At 36.5% G+C, this 26008-nt stretch overlaps 3 protein-coding genes across 3 annotated transcripts; 2 read left to right on the forward strand and 1 right to left on the reverse strand.

Annotated features, from left to right (window-relative positions):
• Positions 1-11348: 11348 nt before the first annotated feature.
• On the forward strand, positions 11349-11920 carry LOC132621253 (uncharacterized). The gene has a single exon (XM_060335442.1). It carries the CDS (start codon positions 11406-11408, stop codon positions 11757-11759), a length of 354 nt encoding a protein of 117 aa, XP_060191425.1. The 5' UTR covers positions 11349-11405; the 3' UTR covers positions 11760-11920.
• A 919-nt stretch (positions 11921-12839) lies between these two features.
• LOC132621254 (uncharacterized) lies at positions 12840-13943 on the reverse strand. The gene has a single exon (XM_060335443.1). It carries the CDS (start codon positions 13291-13293, stop codon positions 13081-13083), a length of 213 nt encoding a protein of 70 aa, XP_060191426.1. The 5' UTR covers positions 13294-13943; the 3' UTR covers positions 12840-13080.
• On the forward strand, positions 13208-15467 carry LOC132621255 (uncharacterized). Its single transcript, XM_060335444.1, has 2 exons — positions 13208-13339; positions 14378-15467. The coding sequence occupies exon 2, from the start codon at positions 14966-14968 to the stop codon at positions 15173-15175; it is 210 nt and encodes a 69-aa protein (XP_060191427.1). The 5' UTR covers positions 13208-13339; positions 14378-14965; the 3' UTR covers positions 15176-15467.
• Positions 15468-26008: the final 10541 nt, after the last annotated feature.

Here is a 26008-nt window from a genome sequence, read left to right on the forward strand (position 1 = left end):
ATTTTCTTATTACTACTAGTGGTGTATTTGTTATGGTGGATAAGGGCAATTATGCATCAATAATGTGCTGCTATTTTAGCAGAAAAATGGTACTCCCTCCGTCCGTCACTTAATCAAAAATACGCATATTAAGAAACTAATAATGCAATATGAAGTTTATCAAATTAGCCCTATATAATAAAAATAAATTACTTTTGTCTTTTGATTAGAGCATGCACAAAAAGTAAACTTTTGACATTAGGAATCCAATAATACCAAGTTATTACGTGGCTTTTTCAATCATCATTTAGATGTTACTTTGAAAAAAATTAGTCAATTTATGTCTTAATTTCCTAAGGTAGCACTTATTATGGGACAAACCTTTTGACATTAGGAATCCAACAATACCAAGTTATTATGTGGCTTTTCCAATCATCATTTAGATGTTACTTTATAGAATTGAAAAAAATTAGTCAATTTGTATCTTGATTTCCTAAGGTAATACTTATTATGAGAATAAAAAAATTTGGTTAAGATGACACTTATTATTAAGAGATAACCAGCCTTCAAAGGCGGAGGAGTAAAAAGCAACTTTCGATTCAAATTAGAGAAATGCTGAGCTTTATCCGCAAATCTCATAAAAAGTACCTAAAGATTCATAGTGAACTTCTATGAAGGGAGTAACTACATAGGCTGGCTAGTATATTATTATAGTACTATATTATAAACTTCCACGCCTTTCGTGGGAGGCTATGTATTCGATTGCAAATACAGCCACTAGAATTAATTAACTTTTCTGCCTTTGTGCTAAAGGAGAGCTTTGTCTAATAATAAAATTATTTTCACGTGACCTATAAATATAGACTATCTATATTTTTTTTTTGATTTTTCATTAGGTGTTCGGTACGCGCATTGAAGCTCGACTATATTCAGATTCGTGCCTTGTAGGCTTCATTCGGGGGAAGCGCTCCGTACCGAAATTTTTTCTATACCCAAACTCCCAGAGCTCGAACAATAAACCTCTGCTTAAGTTCTCGAACCCAAGACCTCACTTTAAATATGCTTAAACACGGAATGCTTCGGACCTAGAATTATCATTTTTTTGGCCTTTGTCGACCTTAATAAGAAAACATATGATCTACTCGTCTCAAGTTTTTGTCGCTCGTTAATGCTAGTGTTCGATTACATCACCATCACGCTTTATTTTTCAAAAGGAAGTTCTTTTAAGTTTTATCCTTTTAATTTTAATCTTTGTTTGCCTTTCGGCTTTGAATAAAAGTTACTCTAGTAGATACTAAATGGCATTTGAATCTGGTTATGATTAGACAGCACTTTGAAGGCATACTTCAATAAAAGTAGAGAAAAGAGAGGCGAAAGTGAAAAGGATAAGAATGGAAACGATGATTATTCACATTATCAGACCAGCTCATGGGAATTGGATGTTCCCATACGGCATTGTGGCGTCATGTCTCTTGATTTTCAGCAGCTCTTATGCCAAATGTCCGGATTTCCATCAGGACGCCATTGAAAATGAGAGGAAAAATAGGAGAACAAACAGATACAAGACAAGTTTGATAATGCACTAGCTAGTATTGGTTTCTGCTTACAATCAAGGGCCTCGGTAAGCCTTGCTATCTAGGAATAAAAGATGAGAAATTGAAAAAATAGCGCTTTATATCTATGAGTTGGTTTAAAATAGTCTCTCAAGTATATTCTTCTAGCAATTTTGATCTTTTAAATTTGTCAAAGTAAATATTTTTTTTTCCTCCGTCAGATAGTTAATAAATTTTAGCTAAGTGCCCAGTGGCGGAGCCACATAAGAAAAAAAACACTGTTTTTACAAAGTTAAAATTATTTTTTATGTATATATAGTAGATGTTGAACCCCCTTAAACTTCTCGTATGTTTACTTTTTTATATTTTGAATCCCTTAGGCGGAAATCCTGGCTCCTCCACTCCACTGTAAGTGCCATGATCACAAAGAAGGAAAACCTAGAACAAAGAAAGTTTATAATGAAAACCTAGAACAAAAAAGATTCATAATGAGAATTAACTGAGATTTCTTCAGAATGTTTATATCTGTGAGTCTTATTAGATTCTATATGAGCCATAGGTGCGATAAAAGTAATAGTAACAAAGTGGAGGTTAAATTGTGCGCGCAAGGAGGTGAAGTAGAAGTACAATAAGTAACTTATTTGTTTAAGCTTCTTAAGTACTTACCAAAATTACATGATACAAACTCGGGGGTGTGGTACCTCTCAAAGTTGCATTGGAAAAGAAAATTTGCAAAACAAAACTATTTACTTGAACTCCCCCCTCCCCCAAATCAAAAAATTTGAAAAAGATCCACATCTTATGTAAAATTTAAATCAACTTGGTGGAATTGTTCCTTATCACTATTTTAATCGACTTGGTGGAAGTTGTTCCCTATTCAAAAGTTTTCTGTCATCCTATCCTCTCCTGTTATTTCTTTATCTTTAACAAAAAGTGCCATTCATTAAAAACTTTATTTCCCACTTCTAAAGATTTTTTCCTCTGATTGAAATTTCACAGAATATATTCTCTTCTGCTACAATGTGCTGGACCAAAAGCTCCCTTGCTCTCTATTTTCCCTTCCTATGTTCGCTAGGATGCCAGACAGGTTTAGAAAGAAAGAAAGAAAGGGGAAAATTATCCATAATGTTTATATTAAATCAAATCGATTTTTTATGATTAAGAGAAAATTGAAAAAAAAAATGCCTATTAAATAATAATACTTCCTCCAGATAAAAAAAGATGTCCACTTAACCATTTGCACATCTCTTAAAAAAATACTAACTCCTAAACAAAAATAGGTAATTTGACTAAACTGTCCCTAATTAATATGTATTAGGATTTGATCACATAAGACTTAATAGAGACAAATTTGAAAAAATAAGATTAATTTTTTATTTATTTGATAAGTGAACACTTGCAAAAAAATTGCTCCCTCCTCTTTTTTGGATATTTAGGATCAATTTGGCTATAAAGGATCTATGAGACAATTACTTAAAAGTGCATTTTGTGCTACAACCATTCCATAGATCGAAAAGGATCGCATGATCCTATTTTTCACTTCATTTAGAAGTGTTTGGCCATAAAAATTTCAAATTCAAGTTGAATTTGTATTTCAAATTTTAGAAACAATTTATACCTTGTTTTCCAACTTACTTTTCACCTTTAAATTATACTATTTAAGTACATTCAAGTATGAACATTATTTCAGATATTCATAGCAAAAAATACAACTAAACACAACTTCAACTCTAAAATCTATATATCTATATAAAAGCATGACATAAGCTCGGTAATGTGAGATGCCTCAATGATCAGGAAATATATTTATTTATTTTCTCCTCTTTTTGGATTTTCTCTCATTTTAAAAAATAGTTATGTGCCACATTTTTTTTTTAATATAAACTGCGCATTTTATTCATCTTCCAAATGCCAATACAAGAGCTTTGAGGAAGTTGATCTATACGAAAGTCACGTCCCTTAATATAACACTTTAGAAAGCAATGGTTGATTTATATACAGTTACAACCCCAAGAAATGACAACTGTCTTATACACTTGGAGCCCATTAATGCCCATTAATTCATTGACTCAAACTCATTTATATTTTCCCTCACTTTGGTCTGTCTAAACTATCCCTCAAAGTCTTTCTGCCTCTCTCTAGCTGACTCTGGATGCCTCCGGAAGACCCTATATAATGAATTTTTGGTACGTTTCATTATCAGGTATGTCTCATTATCATTGGTAATTCAAATTAATCGAAGCTATATCAAAAAAATAGTGTCACACGTTCCTTTTTTTGCCATTCTCATTCGAATTTCCTTCTTTATTTTATTTGAAAATTACTAAAGAGTATCTTATGAAGCAAAACTTAACTACTTATTGAGAAGTAAAAATAATATTTCAAATTTTACTTCCTAATTTCCCATTTTAAGAGAATCAAAAGAAATGTAATTTTCCTATACTGATTATAACAAAAAAATTTAAAAAATTATCTAATTAAGTTTACTTCCTATTTCATAGTGCATAATTGGCTGGGAACATATAGTCTGATCTTTAACCCTTGAAGATCATAAATAACTATTGATTATTGATCATGATGTTGCGATATTGAACGCCTCTCCGAATAAGTTGTCAAACATGAGCTCAGTATAAAATCACTCTGTCAGTATAAATTATAGTGAAATTCCTTAGGAAATGATCGATATGATCTCTTCGGATAGTTAAAAACTTACAAACATCCAATGTTTAATTCAATCATATTAATTTATTTTAATTAAGTTATAAATTGAAGCGCAAATATAGAATTAATTAATTATGATTTAGTGATAAGATTGTATATGAAGATATATGTTGCGTATTCATTTGATTGGTATAAAGACTGAATACGAGTGAGAGGTATCTGTGTATAACAATTCTCTAAGATCAAGAAAGTTGTTTATCTTTTTTATTGAGGCCTTTTTTTTTTTTTTTTTACCTTAACTTTTTTATTCTATGAGGTTTAGAAATATGTTCAAAAAGAATACCAGAGTATTATAAATATATAATTAGAAACTAAAAGTTTAGTTGATGACTTTTATATATGGATACTTAAGAGGCTACAACAACAACAACAATAACAACAACATACCCAGTGAAATTCACAATGTGGGGTCTGTGTCACGCCCCGAACCATGGCCTGAGAGTAACACGGCACTCAGGCCTTGCTTGCATGTGTCCGAGCGAACCTCATGGCTTGCTTGTCAACATGGGCATCAAAACAACATAATCTATATGATGCAATTTAAATGAATCAAGAAAATGTAATTTGCGGAATAAAGTCTTGAAATTTTCTCATAGCATGAAATATCATGAAAACATAATAGTCTGCAAACATGAAAGCACAACTGACTCTGTGAACTAACATCTGTCTATGAAACTTCTAAAACATGTCTGAATACTAACTATCAGGACATGGCCCTGGACTACCATAAACTGAATACTAATGCAGACTCTATGTTGAACCCCGAGAGGAGTGGGACTCACCAATAAGCTGATAACTGAAGTGATCCTACTGTGCAGATGTATGCTCCTGAAAATCGGTATCTGCACCGTGAAGTGCAGGCCCCGGGCAAAAGGGACGTTAGTACATGGTGAATAGTACTAGTATGTAAAACCTGCTGAAATGAAGAACATGGCACAGTATAGGTATAGGACATGAACTGAAACTGAATGTAACTTGGACATGAGCATAAAACGTGAGTAAAGTCTGAAAACAGTAAATCAATGGAAATACAAGTATGTAAAACTGCTTGTAACGTGGGGAATGCTATAGTATAACCGACAACATGGTCTGGTACTTGCGTCCTACCAGCAGAACACTCACAACCTTGCCAGGGATATGAGATTTAAGTAATAATAAGCATGTAAGGATCCAAACTGCATAATGAAGGTGTTGCCTCCTTGCTGACAACCCTTATCCTACGGTGGCAACGTAGTTTCAGGCTATCTGAGCCTTCTCGGTTAACTAAGCAATTCCCAAAAACATGAACATGATATAGTTGGCTAAGAAGCCCATGATTTTCGTGAAATAACTTGTAAATAACTTGTAATCATGATTTCATGAAATAACTTGTAAACATGGTTTCATGAAATATCTTGTAATATGGTTTCATGAGATAACTTGTCATAGTTTTGCAAACATGTTCTTGATTCATGAGTAATAACAATAGTTCATAATTATATATATATATATAATTGACTTGAAAACATGCTTGTAACTTGCTACATAAAATCATAAAGTTTCATATAAACATAATGAGAATACATGAGGAAGAATTTATGATTCATGGATTAAGCTAGGGTTCCTAATAACCGTAATGGAAGATTAGGAATACAATAACGAATATAGATACAAAATTCATGTACATAAATACATAAATACGGGCTATCAATATGTTGGGTTTAATGCCCTAGGGTTTGAACCTCATGGATATCAAGAAACGGAGCATGGGGAAGAACGTAGAGATTCCCACATGTGGATGGAAGTTCTACATACCTTAATTACTCCAAAACTTGAATTAAAGACTTGAGCTTTGAAGAAGATTTCCAAAATCTTGAATTCTTGAACCTTGAAATGGGTTTTCTTGAAAACCCTAGTTTAAGAATGATAATTTCTTGTTTAGATTACAAGGATAGGTATTAGAATTGATTTGGAATAATTAGAGTAGGCTTACTTTGGTGTTCTTGATGATGCAAGAGGGTAGGAAGTCGTTCTAGGGCTTGAAGGAATGAAAAATAATGATTTGAACTGATATGGACGAATATATACTGTTCTGGAAAAATTCATTTTTCGGCCCAGTTAAATACTGGCCGTATTTCAAAATACGGGCCGTATTTTGAAATACTGGCCGTATTTTGAAATACGGACAGCACTGCCTCTCTTCAGTAAAATGGTCATAACTCTTTGCACAGATGTCCGTTTGACCCCCATAATATACCGTTGGAAAGGTATTTCAAAGCTCTACAACTTTCATGAAGGAAGTTTTCCCAAATTCCAAATACATTTTGAAATACGGGCCGTATTTTGAAATACGGTCCATATTTAACCATTTGACATCAAATTGCCAAATTCCAGAATGCTCAAAAATCCTTGGTTTCAGTTTACGATTTGAAATACGGGCCGTATTGTGAAATACGGTCCGTATTTAACCATATGACATTCAACTGCCAGTTTACAATTTGATTTACGGCCCGTAAACTGAAATACGGTCACTGTTCATGGGCGTAACCACCATCTTACAGCTGAAGAGGAAATTTCCAATTCCCACATTCTTTATCTGGTTTTCTAAGTCTAGGATCATGGTCAAAGCTTAGGTTAAAGGTACGGGGTGTTACAGTCTGGGGAGGTTAAAACGTACGCAGACCTTACCCCCACCTTGAGAGGTAGGGAAGTTATTTTCGGAAGACCCTCAGCTCAAGAGAAAAAAAGACAAAAGAGTCAGATAAGGATAAGCATATCAAAATAATGCAAAAAATAAGAAATAACAAGAGCGAAGATCCAACAAATATAAGCAGAAATCAAAGGGCAATAAACGATAGAGCAAAACTACGACCACTAATGTGGGAGAATAAGTGAGACTACCTACTAGCCTTCTATCTTAATCTGAGTCCTCCACAATCTCCTATCTAAGGTCATGTCCTCGGTAAGCTGAAACTGCGCCATGTCCTGTCTAATTACCTCTTTCCAATACTTCTTTGGCCTACCTCTACCTCTCCTGAGACCCTCCATAGCCAACCTCTCACACCTCTGCACTGGGGCAGTTGTGTCTCTCCTCTTCACATGCCCAAATCATCTCAATCTCGCTTTCCGTATTGTTACATCCCGTATTTTTGAACGTCGGATTAATTGTAAGTTGAGGTGGGACCCACACGTCAAGATTTTTTTTTGGGACATGTGAAAAATTATATGAATCACATATGTGAAGTTAAACACAACTCAAGAAGGACCCTTGGGCCAAATCAAAGTGGAAGTCCTCCAAACGAATATTTTTAAGAAAACGTTTTCGGGTGACCTGACTTTGGGGGGCAAAAACTGTATTATAAGTTTGGAATTTGGAAAATAACCAAGAGATAGAAGTTATAGATAATTGAATTAGCTTTCCAACCATAGGTCGTGGGTTCCTAGGTGACGTCGGTACAAGGAGATATGGACGTTTTAAGGTCGAAAGGTCAGTGGGCTATGCCCAACTCGGGACCAACCGAGTTGGCCCAAAAAAATGAAAAGAAAAATTTAGGCCCAAGGTGAGAGGGTGGCCGGCCATACCTGGTCCAAGCCCACCAAATTAATTAATTTTCATGTGACAAATTAATTATAAAGGGATCATTATCCCTTAGATGATTCAAGAAACTTAGAAGGAGAAAGAACAAACAAAACAAGAGCAAAAAAAAGGACCATTTCGGGTTTGGCCATAGAAAATTCAACCCTCCAAATCTTGCTTCAAAAATTATTTTCTTGTGGTATTCCTACTAATTCAAGGGTCCTTTACAACTTGGTGTAGTTGTTTTGGAAGAAGGAACACTTATTTCTTCAAGTTGACAACTTGTTCAAGTGAAGAAGTTTGTAGAAAAAGGTAAGAATCAATTCCTTTTTCTTATGTTATGAAGGTTTGTTTATGTTGTGGTATGTGGAAATGAGTAGAAATTATGGAAATAAGGAAGTTTGCAAAGTGGGTATGTATATATATATGTAGCCATGAGTGTATATATGTTGTATACATATATGAGTTGAATTTTATGTTGTATTCTAGTTGTGGTTATGGTGAAAATTATATTGGGAATGAAAGTTGAATGAATTTTGGTTGAAGTTGGGATGTAGAAGATTACGTCACTTTAGAATGATTTTGTGATATTATGGAAATGAAGTTGTTAAGATGTGAATTATGATTATGGTTGATGAAATTGGAAGATGGAAGTATGTTATGGATATGTAGGTTGAATATTAGAAGTTTTGGATGAATTATGACTTTGGTGGAAAGTTTGTATATTTTGTATATCTTGGGAATATTTTGTGGAAATGATATGAAATGCTTCCGAATTATGTTGTAATGATCTTGATTAGTAATGAATATGAAAATGTCGATATTGATTTGAAAATACGAAGTTGGAATGAAGGCTACGACGTTATGTTGGAAAGATGACTAATTATGCTATATTGTGTTTTGTAGTGATTATTGTTGTTGTTGGATTGTTGTTGATTGTTTTGGCCGAGTTGAATTCTCGGGGGCGCTATATGTATAGGGGAGATGCTGCCCAAAGTTTTGTAGAAAATGTTGACTCAAGATTTAGGACTTAAGTCTTATGGCTAACAATTGGTAAACGTGACCATTTGTAGATTTCGGGCGAAACAGGAATTGAATTCGAAAAGGCGTAAAGACCATATAAGGTATGTAAAGCTATCCCGATTCTTCTTTTGGCATGCCCTAGGTGTACTAGGATCGGATTTGAGCCTCGGAAAGCGTTCTGCTCATCGGAATCCGCATTTGAAAATACCCCTTTTTCATTCAATGGAATTGAACCCTATAAGTATGCTTTATTGAAAGAATTGTGCAAACTTCCGCAAATTGTCTAGAAAATTATGGAATGTCCCCAGAACCTCCGTAGGTGACTTTATAAGCTTAAAATACGTAATTTGAGCCCACCGCTTCGTTTGTCCCGAGGTGGGCCCACTATTTCCGATTTTACCCTTTTGTGTTTATGACTTGTCTTCGAGCATTTTTTTTAAGAAATATTCTAACTACTCTTTTAACTACTAAATAAAAATTGTTTTAATATTTCATTAAGCCTTATGAATTGTTTTGGAACTTGGGAACGATCTCAGAAAGATTATGCTTCCGTAACCCATTTTGACATTCGAATTTCACTTACTATGACTCCGTTCGATTTCATTGATTTGATCTGTCATTCGATATGCTTCATTGAGTCTCTGGAAATATATATGGTGTTTTTATTGCATTTAGTTTCTCATTACTCCATTCGTGGATGCCTCAATGTTTCCCACACTGAGCCCGGGCCAGGATATGTTGTCAAGCGTATTCCACTGCATTGTTCGCCGTGCCTCGATGTGAGGGGGCAGGTATATATGTACATGGGTTGTGGAGTATGCTGTGCCATGTACACACATTCTGATATGATATGATCTGATATGGCCATCTGATATGATATGTTATGTTACGGGGTTATCCCCTATTCTGCTCCTTATATGTGGTGGCACCAGCGTCGGGGGGTGGCCACATTCTGTTTGCCGAGTCCCTTGGCAGGGGCCGGGTATGATATGGTATATGTTTCTGTACACACTCTTCATGTTTTGAAAATATGCATTTGAAATTTCGGATATTACACTCACTTTTCTGTAAGTTCTGTTTCGGTTATGATCTTGTTCCGTAATGGGACCAGGTACGACATATGTTCTCAGCAAGTACTATTTATGCTTTATGATCAGCATTTTGCTAACCTGGATGTTCCGTTCATTTTCTGTATCTTCTGCTTCGATTATGACTTTGTTTACTATGTTCCGTGCTTTACATACTCAGTACATATTTCGTACTGACCCCCTTTCTTCGGGGGCTGCGTTTTCATGCCGCGCAGGTACAGACGACAGGTTCGCTGATCCATCTGTTTAGGATCCCACTTCTGCTATTTTGGGGCGCTCTCTTCTTCAGAGCCCACTTTTTGGTACAGTCTGTCACTGCTATCTGGATATGTACATTGTTCTGGGTATGACGGGGCCCTGTCCCGTCTTATGATTATGTTATGTTCTGTAGAGGTCTGTGGATATATCTGTATGGGTTCTGTACATATGTTTGGGATACTTTGTCCTATGATGGCCTTATCGGCCTATGTGTGCCAAGTCTGCTTTTTATGCTAAATTCTGTAGCGTCCACTAATATTATTATTATATTATTTTGTTAATATGCTAATTTGGGTATCGGGTACGTATAGGTGCCCAGCTAGGGCACTGGTCGCGGCCCACGGGGTTGGGTCGTGACACGTATATTGTTCTCCACCGATGCCACTCTCACCTTGTCTCGGATGTCTTCATTCCTAATCCTATCTCTCCTAGTGTGCCCACACATCCACCGCAACATTCTCATTTCCACGACTTTCATCTTTTGCACATGAGAGTTCTTGACTGGCCAACATTCTGCCCCGTACAACAGAGTCGGTCTAACCACCACTTTGTAGAAGTTGCCCTTAAGTTTCGGTGACACTTTCTTGTCACACAGCACACCAGAAGTGAGCCTCCATTTCATCTACCCTACACTAATACGACGAGTGACATCATCGTCAATATCCCCATTTCCTTGTATAATAGATCCAAGATACTTGAAACTTTCTTTTTTTTTGGACGGCCTGGGTACCAAGCCTCACTTCCACGTCAGCCTCATTTGGAACTCTACGAACCTGCACTTTATGTACTCCGTCTTGGTCCTACTCAGCTTGAAAGGATACTTAGGCTATAAGGAAAAAAAAAAAGCAGCAGGAATATTGTACTGATGTATCTTTATTTTCGCCTTTCTTTTCTCATCTTTTATTTCTATGCTAATTATATTTACAAAAAGTTCATTTTAGTAATTTGCCAATGTCATTTAAAACCCTGCACGAAGTGCAGAGAAATTCACTCATTTCCAATAAAATGAAAAATATTTTGTTTGGAAGTCTGTGGGCGAACGCTGCTTACTTCCCTCTCTCTTCCTTTGTCCTCTTGCCAAGCAAATAAGCATGGTTAAAAGATCGAGAAAATTGCCGAAAGTAAATTGGTGTTTAGCATATCTATACGCAATTAATAAATGTGGGTTTACGTCTTGTGCTCACAAATAGATCCAAAAACTCCTAGTGACTAGTGTCCTTGTCATACATGCAATACACACTAATAACTAGACGTTTCCACTTTCCACTCTCTTTCTTTCTTGGCAGCGTTCTCCATAAGCTAACACTACACCCTTTTGCTTCTCACTTCTTTTTTCTTCTCACCAGAAATAAATTAAATAGCTCTCTGTTAATGGCGGATTGGGGACCAGTGCTTATCGGAGTGGTACTCTTCATACTGCTGCAGCCTGGGCTTCTGTTTCAGATACCTGGTAATAACCTTACTCTGGAATTTGGGAGCATGAAGACTAATGGAAAGGCTATTGCTGTTCATACTCTTATTTTCTTTACCCTTTATGCTATTCTCATTCTTGCTGTTCATGTTCACATCTATACTGGCTGATTTCCAGATCTTCTCCATATACCCCCTTTTATGCCTACCATTTTTCACTAATCGAAGTTGTAAGTCCTTTTCTTACTCAAGTTAAGATCTGTTTTTTTTGTAATTTTGTTTTCAAGAAGAAAGATTCAGTCTTTGGAATGAATTGCTCGCGTTCTATTTAATTTGCCTGCTGTTTCTCTTGGTTGCCCAAATGCTTAGTGAAATGAATCTTTTTTTTTTTTTGAGTGCCTCTCAAAATCTGAAGGCGGTGCGATTGTGACAGTAAGCTACAGTAGAGTTGGAGTATAATCGGTTCTATAATTAATAAAAAATAACTCTTAAATAGTTGACGGCTAGTTTAATTAATTAGTAGCTAAGCTGTAGTAGAGTTGGAATATAATCGGTTCTCTAATTAGTTAATTTGTATAGAGTTGACGGATAATTTAATTAATTAGCGACGGAAAGCGACTGGTGATCTCATTTCTGCGTTCCAAACGTGATCTTGAATTCAATTAGACTGCTTCAATGTAAACTCATTTGCAGCGTCTATCCTTGCAACCCTCAGATACGTAAAATGTGTTTGAAACAAAAAACATTATGTTTCAATTTACAAAAAAAGGAGCTAGGGGGAAGTTGTGTAAATAAGAAAAACTAGCAAAGAATGGAAAGGTACTGATTTAGTCGCTAAATTCTCTAAGTAGGTGTTTGGACATGCGATTTGAAACCATGGTTTGAAATCATGATATGAAATCAGCATTTGGACATGCGAATGAGATGAAATCTCAAATCATCCAAAAAGGCATGATTTGAGATTTCATACCATGATTTCAAATCATGTCCAAACAGCTGCAGAGTATTCTATGGTAGCACTTAGACGAATTCCAGCGTAGTATCAAGATTGGGGTGCAATATGCAGGGCTCACTTTTCGTGCAATATTTCTTGGACCAAAGATATATGTTCGTGTGCTTGATGGACTAGGGACAATTTCATGTATATACACCCATGTTCCCTCATCCATGTAATGGATTGAAAAAAATGGGAAAAAGGAAAAAAAGGAGAGAGATTCTAAATTATGATCATGTAAAATGAATATGATAAAGTGGTCCAAAAACTTGTTGCTTTCATTTGCCGAATTTGGTAAACATTGATATAGAACGCACAACACTTTGTCAGAGTATTTCAGAAGATCAAACTAGTTCAAAAGAAAAGAAAAACAGAAAGTTTGACAAAAACAAAGAATTCCCCTTCATAAAACCTTTCCAAGAAGAGTTGAGAATTTGGCCGGAGCAGCAGCAGGATGAACAAAGAAAACTTCAATTGCCTTTTTGCCACTAGCCAGTATCAACCGGATCGTATGTGAACACCAATAGCAACTATCAAGATTGTGTATATACAGAAGAATAAGATGGCATGAACTAGGATGGAAATCCCACTGGTGTACATGTTCCCGAATTCAATCACCCTATTCCTCGCTGGTAACTGGAATAGCAATCCTGGCGATAGTAAGATGAACATTGCAACTGCAACCACCACTGGCCCCCAATCTGCTACCATCTTTATTTCGAGTATGGTGCCTCTCTCTCAAGAAATATTTAACTAGGTACTCAAATTTCTGAGCTTTAAGTTTCTCTCTGTTCCTCAACTGTTGAAGTTAGTTGTGGTGTTTGCAAAATTGTAGCAGCAGATATATGGCAAATGTAAGTGATTTTGCTTAGTGAAGAAGGAGAAAGGGATATACTAAACTTGAGGGTGAAAAGCAGGGATTTGTGTTTTAAAGGGGAAGAAAGGTATGATACGTGGTAGTGGGGTTTTTTTTTTTTGCTTTATGGAAGTCGACAGAAAATACCAACTTTGTGTTTTAAGTTTCTGATTATCGAAGAACGCGCAAGCCTTTCTTTTGCCTTTGCTTTACACATTTTATCAAAATAAATTCATGAAGGGAGGAGTCTTTTTAAAAGATTTGGAAAAAAGAAGTGGTGCGCACGTGGAAAGTAGAGAAAGCCAAGTTTTTGTGCGTTTATATTAGTGCAAAATGATTTGGCTTAAATCTTTGACAACAGTTAGTAATGCAACCTTGGGGAATGATTTGATGGGTGAATTCTATTTTAGTTAAATGCTTTGGCTGCTAAGCTGTCAAATATGGCAATGTTTAAGTTCCTACTTGTAAAGTGCGTGCCTTTAATTTCTAATTCCTACAATTTATTCTGGGTCCATAACAGATGAAAAGCGCTGGGGAATGCCCACTGTGGACTTGCTTTTGTTTAAACCGCGTCGTGTAAAGAGCCGAAATCATTTCATGCATGACAGAATCTCATGATGGACTAATATTTTGCTTGGCAGGAACTAGCCCTTAAAGAATTAAAGATTTTAACTTATACATACACTCAAATGTTATTTAACCTTTTCTGTAGCAGCTTAGTTACCATTTGTTTAAGGTTATCCATCAATATTCAACAAAATAGAGTTACTTGTTATAAGTTGTAACTATCATTTTAATTAGTAACCTCATTATGTATATATTTGTTATACTGATAACGAACAGAACTTAAACTCATCTTTGAAACCTCTAGATTTTGATGCTTACCAATATTATTTTCTTTCTTTTTCATGCATGCCATTTGCGGTTTTGTCCTTCAAGCTTTCTAACGCAATTGGAAGGGATCTAATACGAGAACGCCCAAGTCAGACGGCACACTGTTTGACATATTGGATTGACGAAATGGGTTTTCATCATAATTGGGCTCTTATCTTTTTTCAACATTCTTTCATCTGCAGATAGACAGACCCATTTATGTTTGGTTGGGCTGCTATCTTGCTATCTAAACCTGTAAAATTTGCAACTACATTATATTCTTACAATGGCCCAAGCCCACATAGGAGACTGCCGTGCCGTCCAGGAGTAGAGTTGAGATTGTTCTCAATTGTTGCGTGGCCGGCAATCGTGTCATTGCCGTTCGCTATCAACTAATAATGCAAATCGTTATACGAATACTATATTTGTCTGACGGTGCGATTATTTGATTTGTTACGCATTGTCTAGTTTGGCTTGTCCTAAATATGCTGAAATAGATAAGCCACGCGGCCACGCCACGGCTCTAGTGATCAAAAATAAAAAGCTGGAAGTTCCATGTCTATTAACTCTTCCAAAATTCTCTGAAGATTATTGGGTTTTCCTTCTTTTCTTCACTTTTCCCTTATCTCCACACGACTAATCACAGTAACAGAGATGTCTGATTGGGGACCAGTTGTAATAGCAGTTGTTCTGTTTGTGCTGTTGAGCCCGGGCCTTCTGTTCCAACTCCCAGGAAACAGCCGGGCCGTAGAGTTTGCCAACTTTCAGACAAGTGGACTCTCCATTTTCATACATACGCTTCTCTTTTTTGGCTTCATTACCATCTTCCTTATTGCCATTGGTGTCCATATTTACACCGGCTAGCTTGAATTTATCTCATTTGCTAGTCACTTAGTTACCTTCTTTCAATTAGCATTTGCGAGCCAGTCCTTTCAATTCTTGGTTTGCTAAGAGTTAGGCTTGTTATGGCCTGGGGCTTTAATCCTCTATTACTGCAAGCCGATGTTCTACACATGGCCAGTTCTTCATAAGCATTTTAATTGTTCTGTTTTTCCCTCATCCATTTTACAGCATTAAGCTCCAATTCTGTATTCATTTATATAGGTCATGGTGTGCTCTGATACTCTTCAATACTAGTACGATATTTTGTGTTTAATTTTGTATCCCATTACAATCATATGCTATGCAATTTGTTTGACTGCTTTAGCAAGAAAACACAAAGATTATCGTACTTGCAAATTTCAGTCAATTAGAGTTGAATGGACAAAGGAAACATGACAGCAGGAGTGTCACAATAAAAAAGCTAGATTGTATCATATATCCGGTTAATAAGATCCTATAGTTGAATGGCCATAGCGATTGATGCTTAAGACAAGAAAAGAATGTATGGCAGGTAGACTTTTAATTTCTCGAATATCCAATTGATCGAGAATGCAGCAATTATTAAAAGATTATCTATATACGGCATTAGTAAAGTAGTTGTAGGGATTTTTTTTTTTTTTTTCAAAGAAGTTAAAAATTGAGTGCTGGCAAATGGATGCTTCCAAGTCATCTAGAAATATCACCAGATAACTGGATAAGTAAAAAGAAGATTACTCCTAGCTAGATTACAAACCTTGCGACAAGAATAAAGCAACGGACTTTTTGTGAATGAGAACAACAAAAGATGATATGGTCTCTTCTTGAATATTCTTATTATTAAAAATGAAAGAAAAGTAGTAACTACCTAGTGAATTTCTTTTTCTCACCATAGACAAAGCTGGGGATTGAAGTGTGATTTTCTCGCAGCACCTAGGCACTTTATATGCCTAAAGTTTTAACTTTTTGATATACACATTAAGCTCTTTGTTTCCAAATTAAATACAAATCAAACTTACTCGGGTGTCTAGACCTAAGTAACCAAATAACCTTAAAAATAAATAAATTAAAGTGAAAACATATATCACTTAAACATAGTTAAATATAAAAAAGTGTATATGTAAGACACATGTTGAAAGGGTTGGTTTTTTGTCTTGTGATAGAAAATCCATGTGACAATTTTAGTTGGATGATTTCTATTACTTGGAGCCAAAGGATGATTTACTTGGAGCCAAAGAATGCATTGCTTGGAGCCAACGGATGCATTGCTTGGAGCCAAAGATGTGGAGGAGAAGTGAAATGCCATGTAGCACACTTGGAGCCCTTATGCCTATAAAATGAGAGGCTATTCTTCTTTGTTCATCATCCCAAAATTCATACAATCCTTTGTAGTGAGTAGAGAGTTGAGAGAACAATTCTCTTAAGTGTAATTGGGAAATCTCCCCTTTCTTTGTTAATAATAAAAAAGGTAACTGTTCTCTGGTGGACGTAGGATCATTTTGATCCGAACCACGTTAAATCTTGTGTTATTTCTTTTACGTTTCCGCTAACAATTGGTATCAGAGCGTTAGGAATCTTTGAAGATCCTAGGAGGAAGAACAAGCAAAGATGATTTCCATAAAGTTTGAAATCGATAGATTCAGTGGATGCAACAACTTCAATATCTGGAAGATTTAGATGATGGCGTTACTGCGGAGGAAAGGTTCAATCCATGCTATTGACGGAAAGTATCCCGACGGTACATCATCTTCCGACAAGGAGAAGATTGAAGGAGATGCATGAGTGTAATCCAACTGTCCCTTGTACCTAACGTGCTTTGTGAACTGAGTACAAGTACCGAAGAGATGACCAAGAAGTTATGGGACAAGCTACAAGGGCTTTACCAGGACCGATCGGTGACAATAAGGACGTTGTTACAACGGCGTCTTCACACATTTAAGATGGGGTCAGGTACTTCGTTACAAGATCATTAGACGCGTTCAATAAACTTGTCATGGACTTACAGATTGCAGGAATTAAAAAGGACGAGGAGACGCTTGCATGTGCTTTGCTATTTTCATTGACTTTAGGATATTGTGATATCGAGAATTCAATGATGTATAGCAAGGAGCCTATCAACCTTGAGCAAGTGCGGCAAGCACTTAACTCTAGTGATGTGAGGAGGCATTTTGAAGGAGACTGAGATGATCAGGCAAGTGGGCTCTTTGTGAGAGGCCGGACTAGCCAACAGGGAAGGAGCAAATCAAAGCACAGATCAAAGTCTCGTGTGAACAAGAAAAATGCAGATTGTTGGGGCTGCGGCAAGAAGGGGCACTTTGAACGAGATTGCCCACTATCAATGTCCAAGGAAAAGGCGAGTGCATCCATAGTTGAACAGGTACATGATTCTGATAATGATTATGTACTTACAACATCAAAAAATAATAGAAGTTATGGAAACAAACGGGTGTTAGACTCTGGTTGTACTCTGCATATTTCGTTCCGAAGAGACTAGTTTAGCAGCTATAAGAATAGTGGAGGAACCATAGTAAAGGTCAATAATGCAACTTGTGCAATAGTTGGCATTGGCTCAGTTCGTGTTCGCTTCCATGATTGAGCCGTGAGGACTATTACACAAGTCCGTCATGTTCCTGATTTGAAGAAGAATTTGATCTCCCTGGGTACTCTGGATGAACAAGGCTACAGGTACATGAGCGAAGGAGGAACTATGAAGGTGACTAAAGGTTCTTTAGTCATCCTGAAAGGAAAGCTGGTGGATGGCCTTTACACATTGGCAGGAAGCACCATTGTTGGCTCTGCAAATGCGTTTACAATGCAGTTATCTAATGATGACAAGGCAAGATTATGGCACATGAGATCGGGTCATATGAGCGCACGTGGACTAGAGATGTTGAGCAACTGTAACCTTTTGAAAGGTGAGAAGATCAACACACTTGAATTTTGTGAGCACTGCATTCTAGGGAAGCAAAAGAAAGTCAGCTTCAGCACTGGCAAGCACAAGACAGGATGGGTGCTAGACTACATCCATTCAGATTTATGGGGTCCCTCTAAACTTCCATCTAAGGGCGAAAAGAGGTATCTTCTCACTTTTATTGATGATTTCTCACGAAAGGTTTGGCTGCATTTTCTAAAGGCCAAAAGTGATACTTTTGAAGCATTTAAAGAGTGGAAGATTTTGGTTGAGAATCAAATGGAGCGAAAAATCAAACATCTTCGCACAGACAATGGCTTGGATTTTTGCAGTGAAGAGTTTAATGATTTCTGCAAGGTTCATGATATCTCAAGACATCGTACTGTCAGGCACACCCTATAGCAGAATGGAGTTGTCGAGAGGATGAACAAAACTCTTCTTGAAAAGGCTCATTGTATGCTTCTACAAGCCAAAATGTCCAAAGTATTTTGGGCTGAAGCATTTCACACTGCTGCTCATATTGTCAATTGATCTCCAGCATCGGCGATTGACTTTAAGACTCCGAATGAGGTATGGTCAGGTGAACCCTCTAACTATTCATATTTACGAGTATTTGGGTGTCTAGCTTATTATCATGTTAATAAAGGAAAGCTTGAACCAAAGGCCAAGAAAGCCATATTCGTAGGGTATGTGGATGGAGTAAAAGGGTACAAACTTTGGTGTTTGTCTTTACTCAAATTTATAGTTAGTAGAGATGTCGCCTTTGATGAATCCTCTGTACTTGATCCCCGTAAAGTTTCCGTGGAGTTTTCAGGAAACGAGAACAACGAGCAGGTGGAGCTTACCAAGGAAAAGGATCAAAAGACTCAGGTTAAAGATGAGTCAAAAAATGTAGATCTTGAAGAACTTACTGTCAATGAACCATACACAATTGCGAAGGGAAGGGAGAAGAGGCAGATACGAAGACCAGAACGCCTTATAGATCAAGTAAACATGTTTGCATATATGTTCGTATCTGCAGAAGAAGAGATTAAAGATCTTGAGCCTCCTCGTATGTTGAAGCAACTTCTTGCAAGGATGCTGCACAATAGCGGTTAGCCATGACTGATGAGATGGAGTCTCTTCACAAGAATCAGACATGGGTCTTAGTGAAAAGGCAAAAGGGAAAGAGGACAGTTGGATGCAAATGAGTCTACAGAAAGAGAGAGGGAATTCCAGAAGTGGAAGATGTAAGGTTTAAGGCGAGATTGGTTGCAAAGGGTTTCAGTCAAAAGGAGGGAATTGACTACAACGAGATTTTCTCTCCGGTCGTGAAGTATAGCTCAATTCGCGTGCTACTAGCATTGGTTGCACAATTTGACTTGGAGCTTCAACAGCTTGATGTTAAAATTGCTTTCTTACATGGTGATCTAGAAGAGACAATCTATATGGATCAGGTTGAAGGTTTCCTAGCTGAGGGAAAAGAAGATCATGTATGCCAACTAAAGAAGTCTTTGTATGGTTTGAAGCAATTCCCTAGACAATGGTACAAAAGGTTTGATGCATTCATAACTACACATGAATTCTCAAGGAGTGCATTTGATAGTCCGAGGGTCTTTCGGAAATAGCCGTCCTACCTTGGTAGGAGTAACGTCTGCGTACACTCTACCCTCCCCAGACCCCACGATGTGGGATTTCACTGGGTTGTTGTTGCATTTGATAGTTGTGTGTATCACAAGAAGATGTCTGGTAACTCAATGATTTATTTACTATTGTATTTTGATGATATGCTTAGTGTTGCTAACAACATTACAGATATAAATGCTTTAAAGAAACTGTTAAGTAAGGAATTTGACATGAAGGATTTGGGAGCTGCAAAGAAAATTCTTGGTATGGAGATTTCAAGAGAAGACGGTGTTGTACATCTTTCACAGAAAAGGTACATTGAAAGGGTTCTCGAGAGATTCAATGTGCATACGTGCAAGACTGTAAGTACACCGTTAGCTCCTCATTTTAAACTTTCAGAGTTACAAGTGCCTTAGTCGAAAGACGAGGTGGAGGATATGTCAAAGGTTCCTTATGCCAGCGCAGTTGGTAGCATTATGTATGCTATGGTATGCACACGTCCAAATATTGCTCAATCTGTAAGTGTGGTAAGCAGATACATGTCCAACCCAGGAAAGAGGCATTGGGAATCTGTCAAGTGGATATTGAGATATCTTAAGGGATCTTCTGATGTTGGTCTGTCCTTTCAAAAAAGCAGTGGAGGTATTTCAATTCTCGGTTATGCGGATTCTGACTATGCAGGGGATCTTGACAGAAGGAGGTCCACAACTGGATACATCTTTACTCTTGTTGGCAGTGCCATTAGTTGGAAATCGACTGTGCAGTCGATTGTCGATTGTCGCTTTGTCTACGACAGAAGCAGAATACATGGCAGCAGCGGAGACAGTGAAAAAAGCTATCTGGTTGAAAGGTTTGGTGGCGGAATTGAGTTTGGTTTAGCAATAATCAACCCTTAGATGTAATAGTCAGAGTGCTATTCATCTGATAAAATATCAGAGATTTCATGAGCGCACTAAACACATTGATGTCAGATTTCATTTTATTCGAGATGTTGTTGAAGAGGGAACTATCAAGGTCGTGAAGGTTATCACAGACGATAACGCTGCAGACATGTTGACCAAGATAGTCTCGCTCGCTAAGTTTGCACACTGCAAGGACTTAGCGGGAGTACGCATCAACTGATGCAACTCCGAGAGAACAGTTGTTAGGTGGAGGTGGTATGTTCAACGATGGTTTGATTCTTCTTGTTTCTTACAACGGGGTTTCCCAGTAAGCTTAGAAGTTTTGGCCGAAGTTGTTCATACGGATGCTCGTGACGCAAACCAAGGTGGAGATTGAAAGAGTTGTTTTTTTGTCTTGTGATAGAAAATCCACGTGACAATTTTAGTTGGATGATTTCTATTAATTGGAGCCAAAGGATGATTTACTTGGAGCCAAATAATGCATTGCTTGGAGCCAAAGGATGCATTGCTTGGTGCCAAAGATGTGGAGGAGAATTGAAATGCCGTGTAGCACACTTGGAGCCCAAGTCATTTTATGCCTATAAAATGAAAGGCAATTCTTCTTTGTTCATCATCCCAAAATTCATACAAGCCTTTGTAGTAAGTAGAGAGTTGAGAGAGCAATTCTCTTAAGTGTAATTGGAAAATATCCCCTTTCTTTGTTAATAATAAAAAGGCAACTGTTCTCTGGTGGGTGTTGGATCATTTTGATCCGAACCACGTTAAATCTTGTGTTCTTTATTTTTCGTTTCCGCTAACACATGTCTTATATTCATTAAGTTGACGTAAATATTGTTGACACCCAATTTTGTCCCACCTCTCTTCCAAAATACCTATTTATGTTTCTAACATTTTATGAAAAATTAAAAAATATATATATATTATATTTTACTATAATTATTAGCCTTTATCAAAAGCTGGTGTTTCATTATTATATTACAGTTACTAATTATTATTATTATTATTATTATTATTATTATTATTATTATTATTATTTATTATTATTATTATTATTTATTATTATTATTATTATAGTTCACAACTTTTATCATTTCAGCATTTTACCAGCTCACGCACGCGCGTCGCATTTATCTTGGCATAATTATTTTTTGTATTAGGCAATATTCTGTCATCCTTGGTATATCATTAATTAAAATGGGTCTTTTATTCAAGTTCAGAAGCCAAACTATTTCTTGCACTCAGTCCGTACTTTTGATTTATCGGATTCCAAATCAAAGCCCAATCAACTCATAAATATTTTCTGACCAGCCTATATCTTTTACCCTAACTTTTAGATCAGTCCGGGTTTTAATTCGCTGGCCCATTCTTTTAATACCCGGTTTAAAAATTGACCCAGTCCATAAATGGACCGGGTCTGACCCGTTTCACACAAAAAATAAGGGAAACCTTTTAGGGTTTCCCCTCATATTTTTCCCTTTTCCGCCGCGCCTCACCTCCTCTCCCTTCCCTCTCTCCTTCTCCGCCTCTCCACCTTCCCATCGTCTTCTCCACCTCCCCATCGCCGCCTCCACCATACCACCGTCTCCCCCATACCTCTCTTCTCCTCTTCTTTCCCTTTACCCCTAAACCCTAGCCGCCGCACACGCACCCCTCTGTCATCTCCACCGCACCTTTACCCCCACGCGTCTGACCTCACCACCTTCGTCTGTCGCCACCACCTGACACACCCATACCCTGACACACCCACTCCTCTGACACCCACGTTACCCCTGTCACACCCACGCTACCCTCACCATCACCCCAACTCGTTTTGTCTCCCCCGCTCCTCTCTCCTTTTTCTTCAACTCAGAAGAGCCAAAACCCTATAAATGGTCGGCGTTGAATCCGAAATTGGACAGGTTTGAAAACCCCCAAAAATTGCCTTGCAAAACCAGAGGTGAACCCGAAATCCCCTTTCAAAAAATGAGTTCTTGAATCCCCATAAATCCCCTACAAAAATAGGGATTTCGAATCGCAAAAAAAGGCTCTGAAAATCAAAGTTCTGAAACGAGTTTTGAAACCCCGAAAAAAGCTCTAAAATATGAGTCTTTTAGTCGCCTATAATTCCCCAAAATACGAGTTCTATTAGCAATTTCAATTTTGTTTTATTATCAAATCAAAATATCAAATCAATTTTATTCTCGTTTACTTTGGTGCTGCTGTGAGTCCGAGCATCGCAAGCTCGGGTTCGGCGGTGTTCGAGGTAGATATCGAAACCCTCGCCTCACTTCGCTGCGCCCGAAGAAGGTAACCTTTTCTCTTTAAACCATTTTGCTCATAGTCTGGTCTACATATGGGTGTGCTCTGTTTGGCGTTTTAGAGGAACTCGTCTTAATTTGTCTTGTGTACTGATTTTATTTTTCTGTTTGTTATATGTTTGTTAATACTTGTGATCGATAATTAAAACTAAGGATTAGTTCAGAGTTGTTATGTAGTTTCAGTATCATAAGTCTGTTTCTGTTTAGTTTAATGTAATACCATTTGCTTATAGGTTAGCTCAGCTGCTATTGCATTATTACTTTAACATAGCCCAATTTTCAGTTTGGCGTTAGCTTTGTCTGATTACTCCTTAAGTATATTATTGGCTTTTATGTGAGTTTGGATGCTGTCTATTATCTTATTTGACTGGTGTTCATGGCAATTCATTCTTGATCATGTATCCTCGCTCCATAAATTTAATTCAATTTAAGACGTCGAATGTTTTCCGATTAGTGTTTAATTTATCTTACACTTCTAGTAAGCCTGTTATAGTTTGGGTTCATTTATGCTTCATCCTATTTCCTGGAACTTGTTTTGGTTTCATGTTTGGACAATTGGATGAATGATTTAAGTATGAGATCGATTGGAGATTGCTGATTTCTTATAATTTCAATTTGGTTTAGGCAGTTTGCCACTTTGACTAATTGTACAATAGTTTAAATCAAGCATTGGTCTGTGTCTTATTGCCACCATAGTGATCCAAACCTGGCCCAGTTGTTAGCAGGTTAAGGAATTCCAATGTGATTTAGTCCATGGTTCATTGATAGATTACAAGTTGGTTAAAATATGTAAAGAATTTCTATCCAATATAGGCCTGTTAGACTATCACTGGATTTACTTGTTGTCTAGGCATAAGTCAATCTGAGTTGTAGGCTCGTTAATTTAATCACCATGAGTCATGTGCAAAGCCTTCAAATCTGCCTAAGTGTCAATGTGTTTAGTAGTATGCTCTTGGGTTTTCCTCTGTTAGATTTGAACCTATTCTTCATCATTGCATATAGCAGTCATTCTTTGAATGTCGCATGAACATGCTAAATGCATATTTCTCCTTCCTGATGTCTTGGATAAATTTAAAACTTTGGTATCTGGCAGTCTATTATTTGTGTGAGAAATGCTATTTTCCATTTTTTGCTTGATGGTAGAATAAAGAAGCAGAACTGATGGAGTAAAAACTGGCTGGCAACGCGTAATTTGTTCTTGTATTATTAGCGCTTAGCATGATATATGAATTTGTGATTTGTGTAAAGCTAAAAGAGGCCATTTGTGATTTCAGTTGAATGGGATCATAAGTTACTGGCAATAGTGATAGTTTGTTATAGTCATCAGTGTTTAGCTTCGAAATAGAAAAAGGAAAACTAGAAAATATGCCTGAGTATTATAAGCATCCTTCCTGAGTTCAACAGGTGTTTTACACGTCGCAAATATGCCATGTTTAGGCTTGATATATGTTATACGTTGCCAATATACTTAATCTATAGTCCGAGCATCTCCACGTGGATAAATATGTATTAGCAGGTCCTGTGTGCATGTCTATAGTATCATTTGATGCTGTTTAAATTCTGTGCGTTGTTGCAAGTGTATTTCTGTGGGTTATGCATATTTACGTAATTACTGGTATACCTCTATTTAAAACAGCTATGAACGTGTATACATGAAGTACACTTAAATATACATAGTATATACACAATTTGCTGATTTGTTTTGAGTTTGCATTTTTACGTTTAATCTTATCCATTGATAATATACTAATCCTCTTCCTTTCATTTTATGCATGACCATCGCATACGAGTCCGAGGGACTCGTCTTCCTCCGCATTCGGTGTTGGGCTAAAACCCGACATAATCTCCCTCGCATCAGCTCTGTCCGCAGCAAATAAAAATTCTGGGCTAAAAGCCCAACAGCAGCAGCAGCTGACCCATTTGATTTATTACCCTTTCATTTTATTTTGTGCTCATTGATTTGTATTAGGCAACTAACTTTTTAGTTTTAGATAAATCTGGATCAATTAGTAGGTTTGGTTAGAGAATGGGTAGTTAGTTTAAGGGAAAGAACTAAAAAATATTTTGTGAACATCTTTTAAGATTATCTAAATTATGCACGCGTTTAGCCGAATGCAGTTAATAATACATAATTTTATTTATACTTCTAAAAAATGCAAAGTCAATTAATATTTCATCGTTTAGTTTGTTCCAAGTATTTATTAAAACACTCCACAACCTGCGTATTCTTCTATTTTTATTTCATGCAAAATCTTATTTTTTAATAGCATTATTATTTAAAGTCTTTTGCAACATTTCCACATTTTATTTTTTTTGAACGGCGTTTGAATTTTCCTCTTTTATGCAAATTATCATATTTTCCTACAAATTTCATTCTAAATAACATTTTATTTAAAGCATTAGTAATATTTACGAATTTTATAGCATATGAAATCTCCTTTGATACAAATTATTCACATTGTTCTATAAGTGGTCGTTTGGTTTAAGGTATAACATGGATTATACCGGTACTAATTTTTATACCACGTTTGGTATAAGGTATAGATTTATTCCGGGATTATTTTATACCTTGTACCAAACGTGGTATAAAAATTAGTGCTGGAATAACTCAACTTATACCTTCTTAACCCACTTATACTGGTATTATTTTATACCATCTTTCAGATGGTATAAAATAATACCAACAGATGGTATAAATTAGTCCCGGAATTGTAATCCCGGGACTATTTTGACCTCAAACCAAACGACCACTAAGTTTATTAGCATGCTTATTTAAAGCCTCAACAATGTTTATAAATTTTTATTTCAAATAGCATTTTGAAATCTCCTCTTATGCAAATTACTAGTCTTATTTTTAATATCCTTATTATTTGAAATCCTTTATATGTTTTATTATGAATAGCATTTACTATATTTTCATTTAAAATCTAAGCGACATTCATAAGTCCTATTCTAAAAAATGACATTTAAAGTTTTCTTTTATATTATATTTTCTGTAAACCTTATTTTCACTAATATTTTCCTTCTAAAACTTTAGCAACATTTGTGAACCATTTTAAAATTTAAGCATTATATTTACTCTAAATTAATTAACCTAAGTTTGGTCGGATAACCGTAAGTTAAC

Source organism: Lycium barbarum, chromosome 12 (genome assembly GCF_019175385.1).
Source record: "Lycium barbarum isolate Lr01 chromosome 12, ASM1917538v2, whole genome shotgun sequence".
NCBI classification, from domain to species: domain Eukaryota; kingdom Viridiplantae; phylum Streptophyta; class Magnoliopsida; order Solanales; family Solanaceae; genus Lycium; species Lycium barbarum.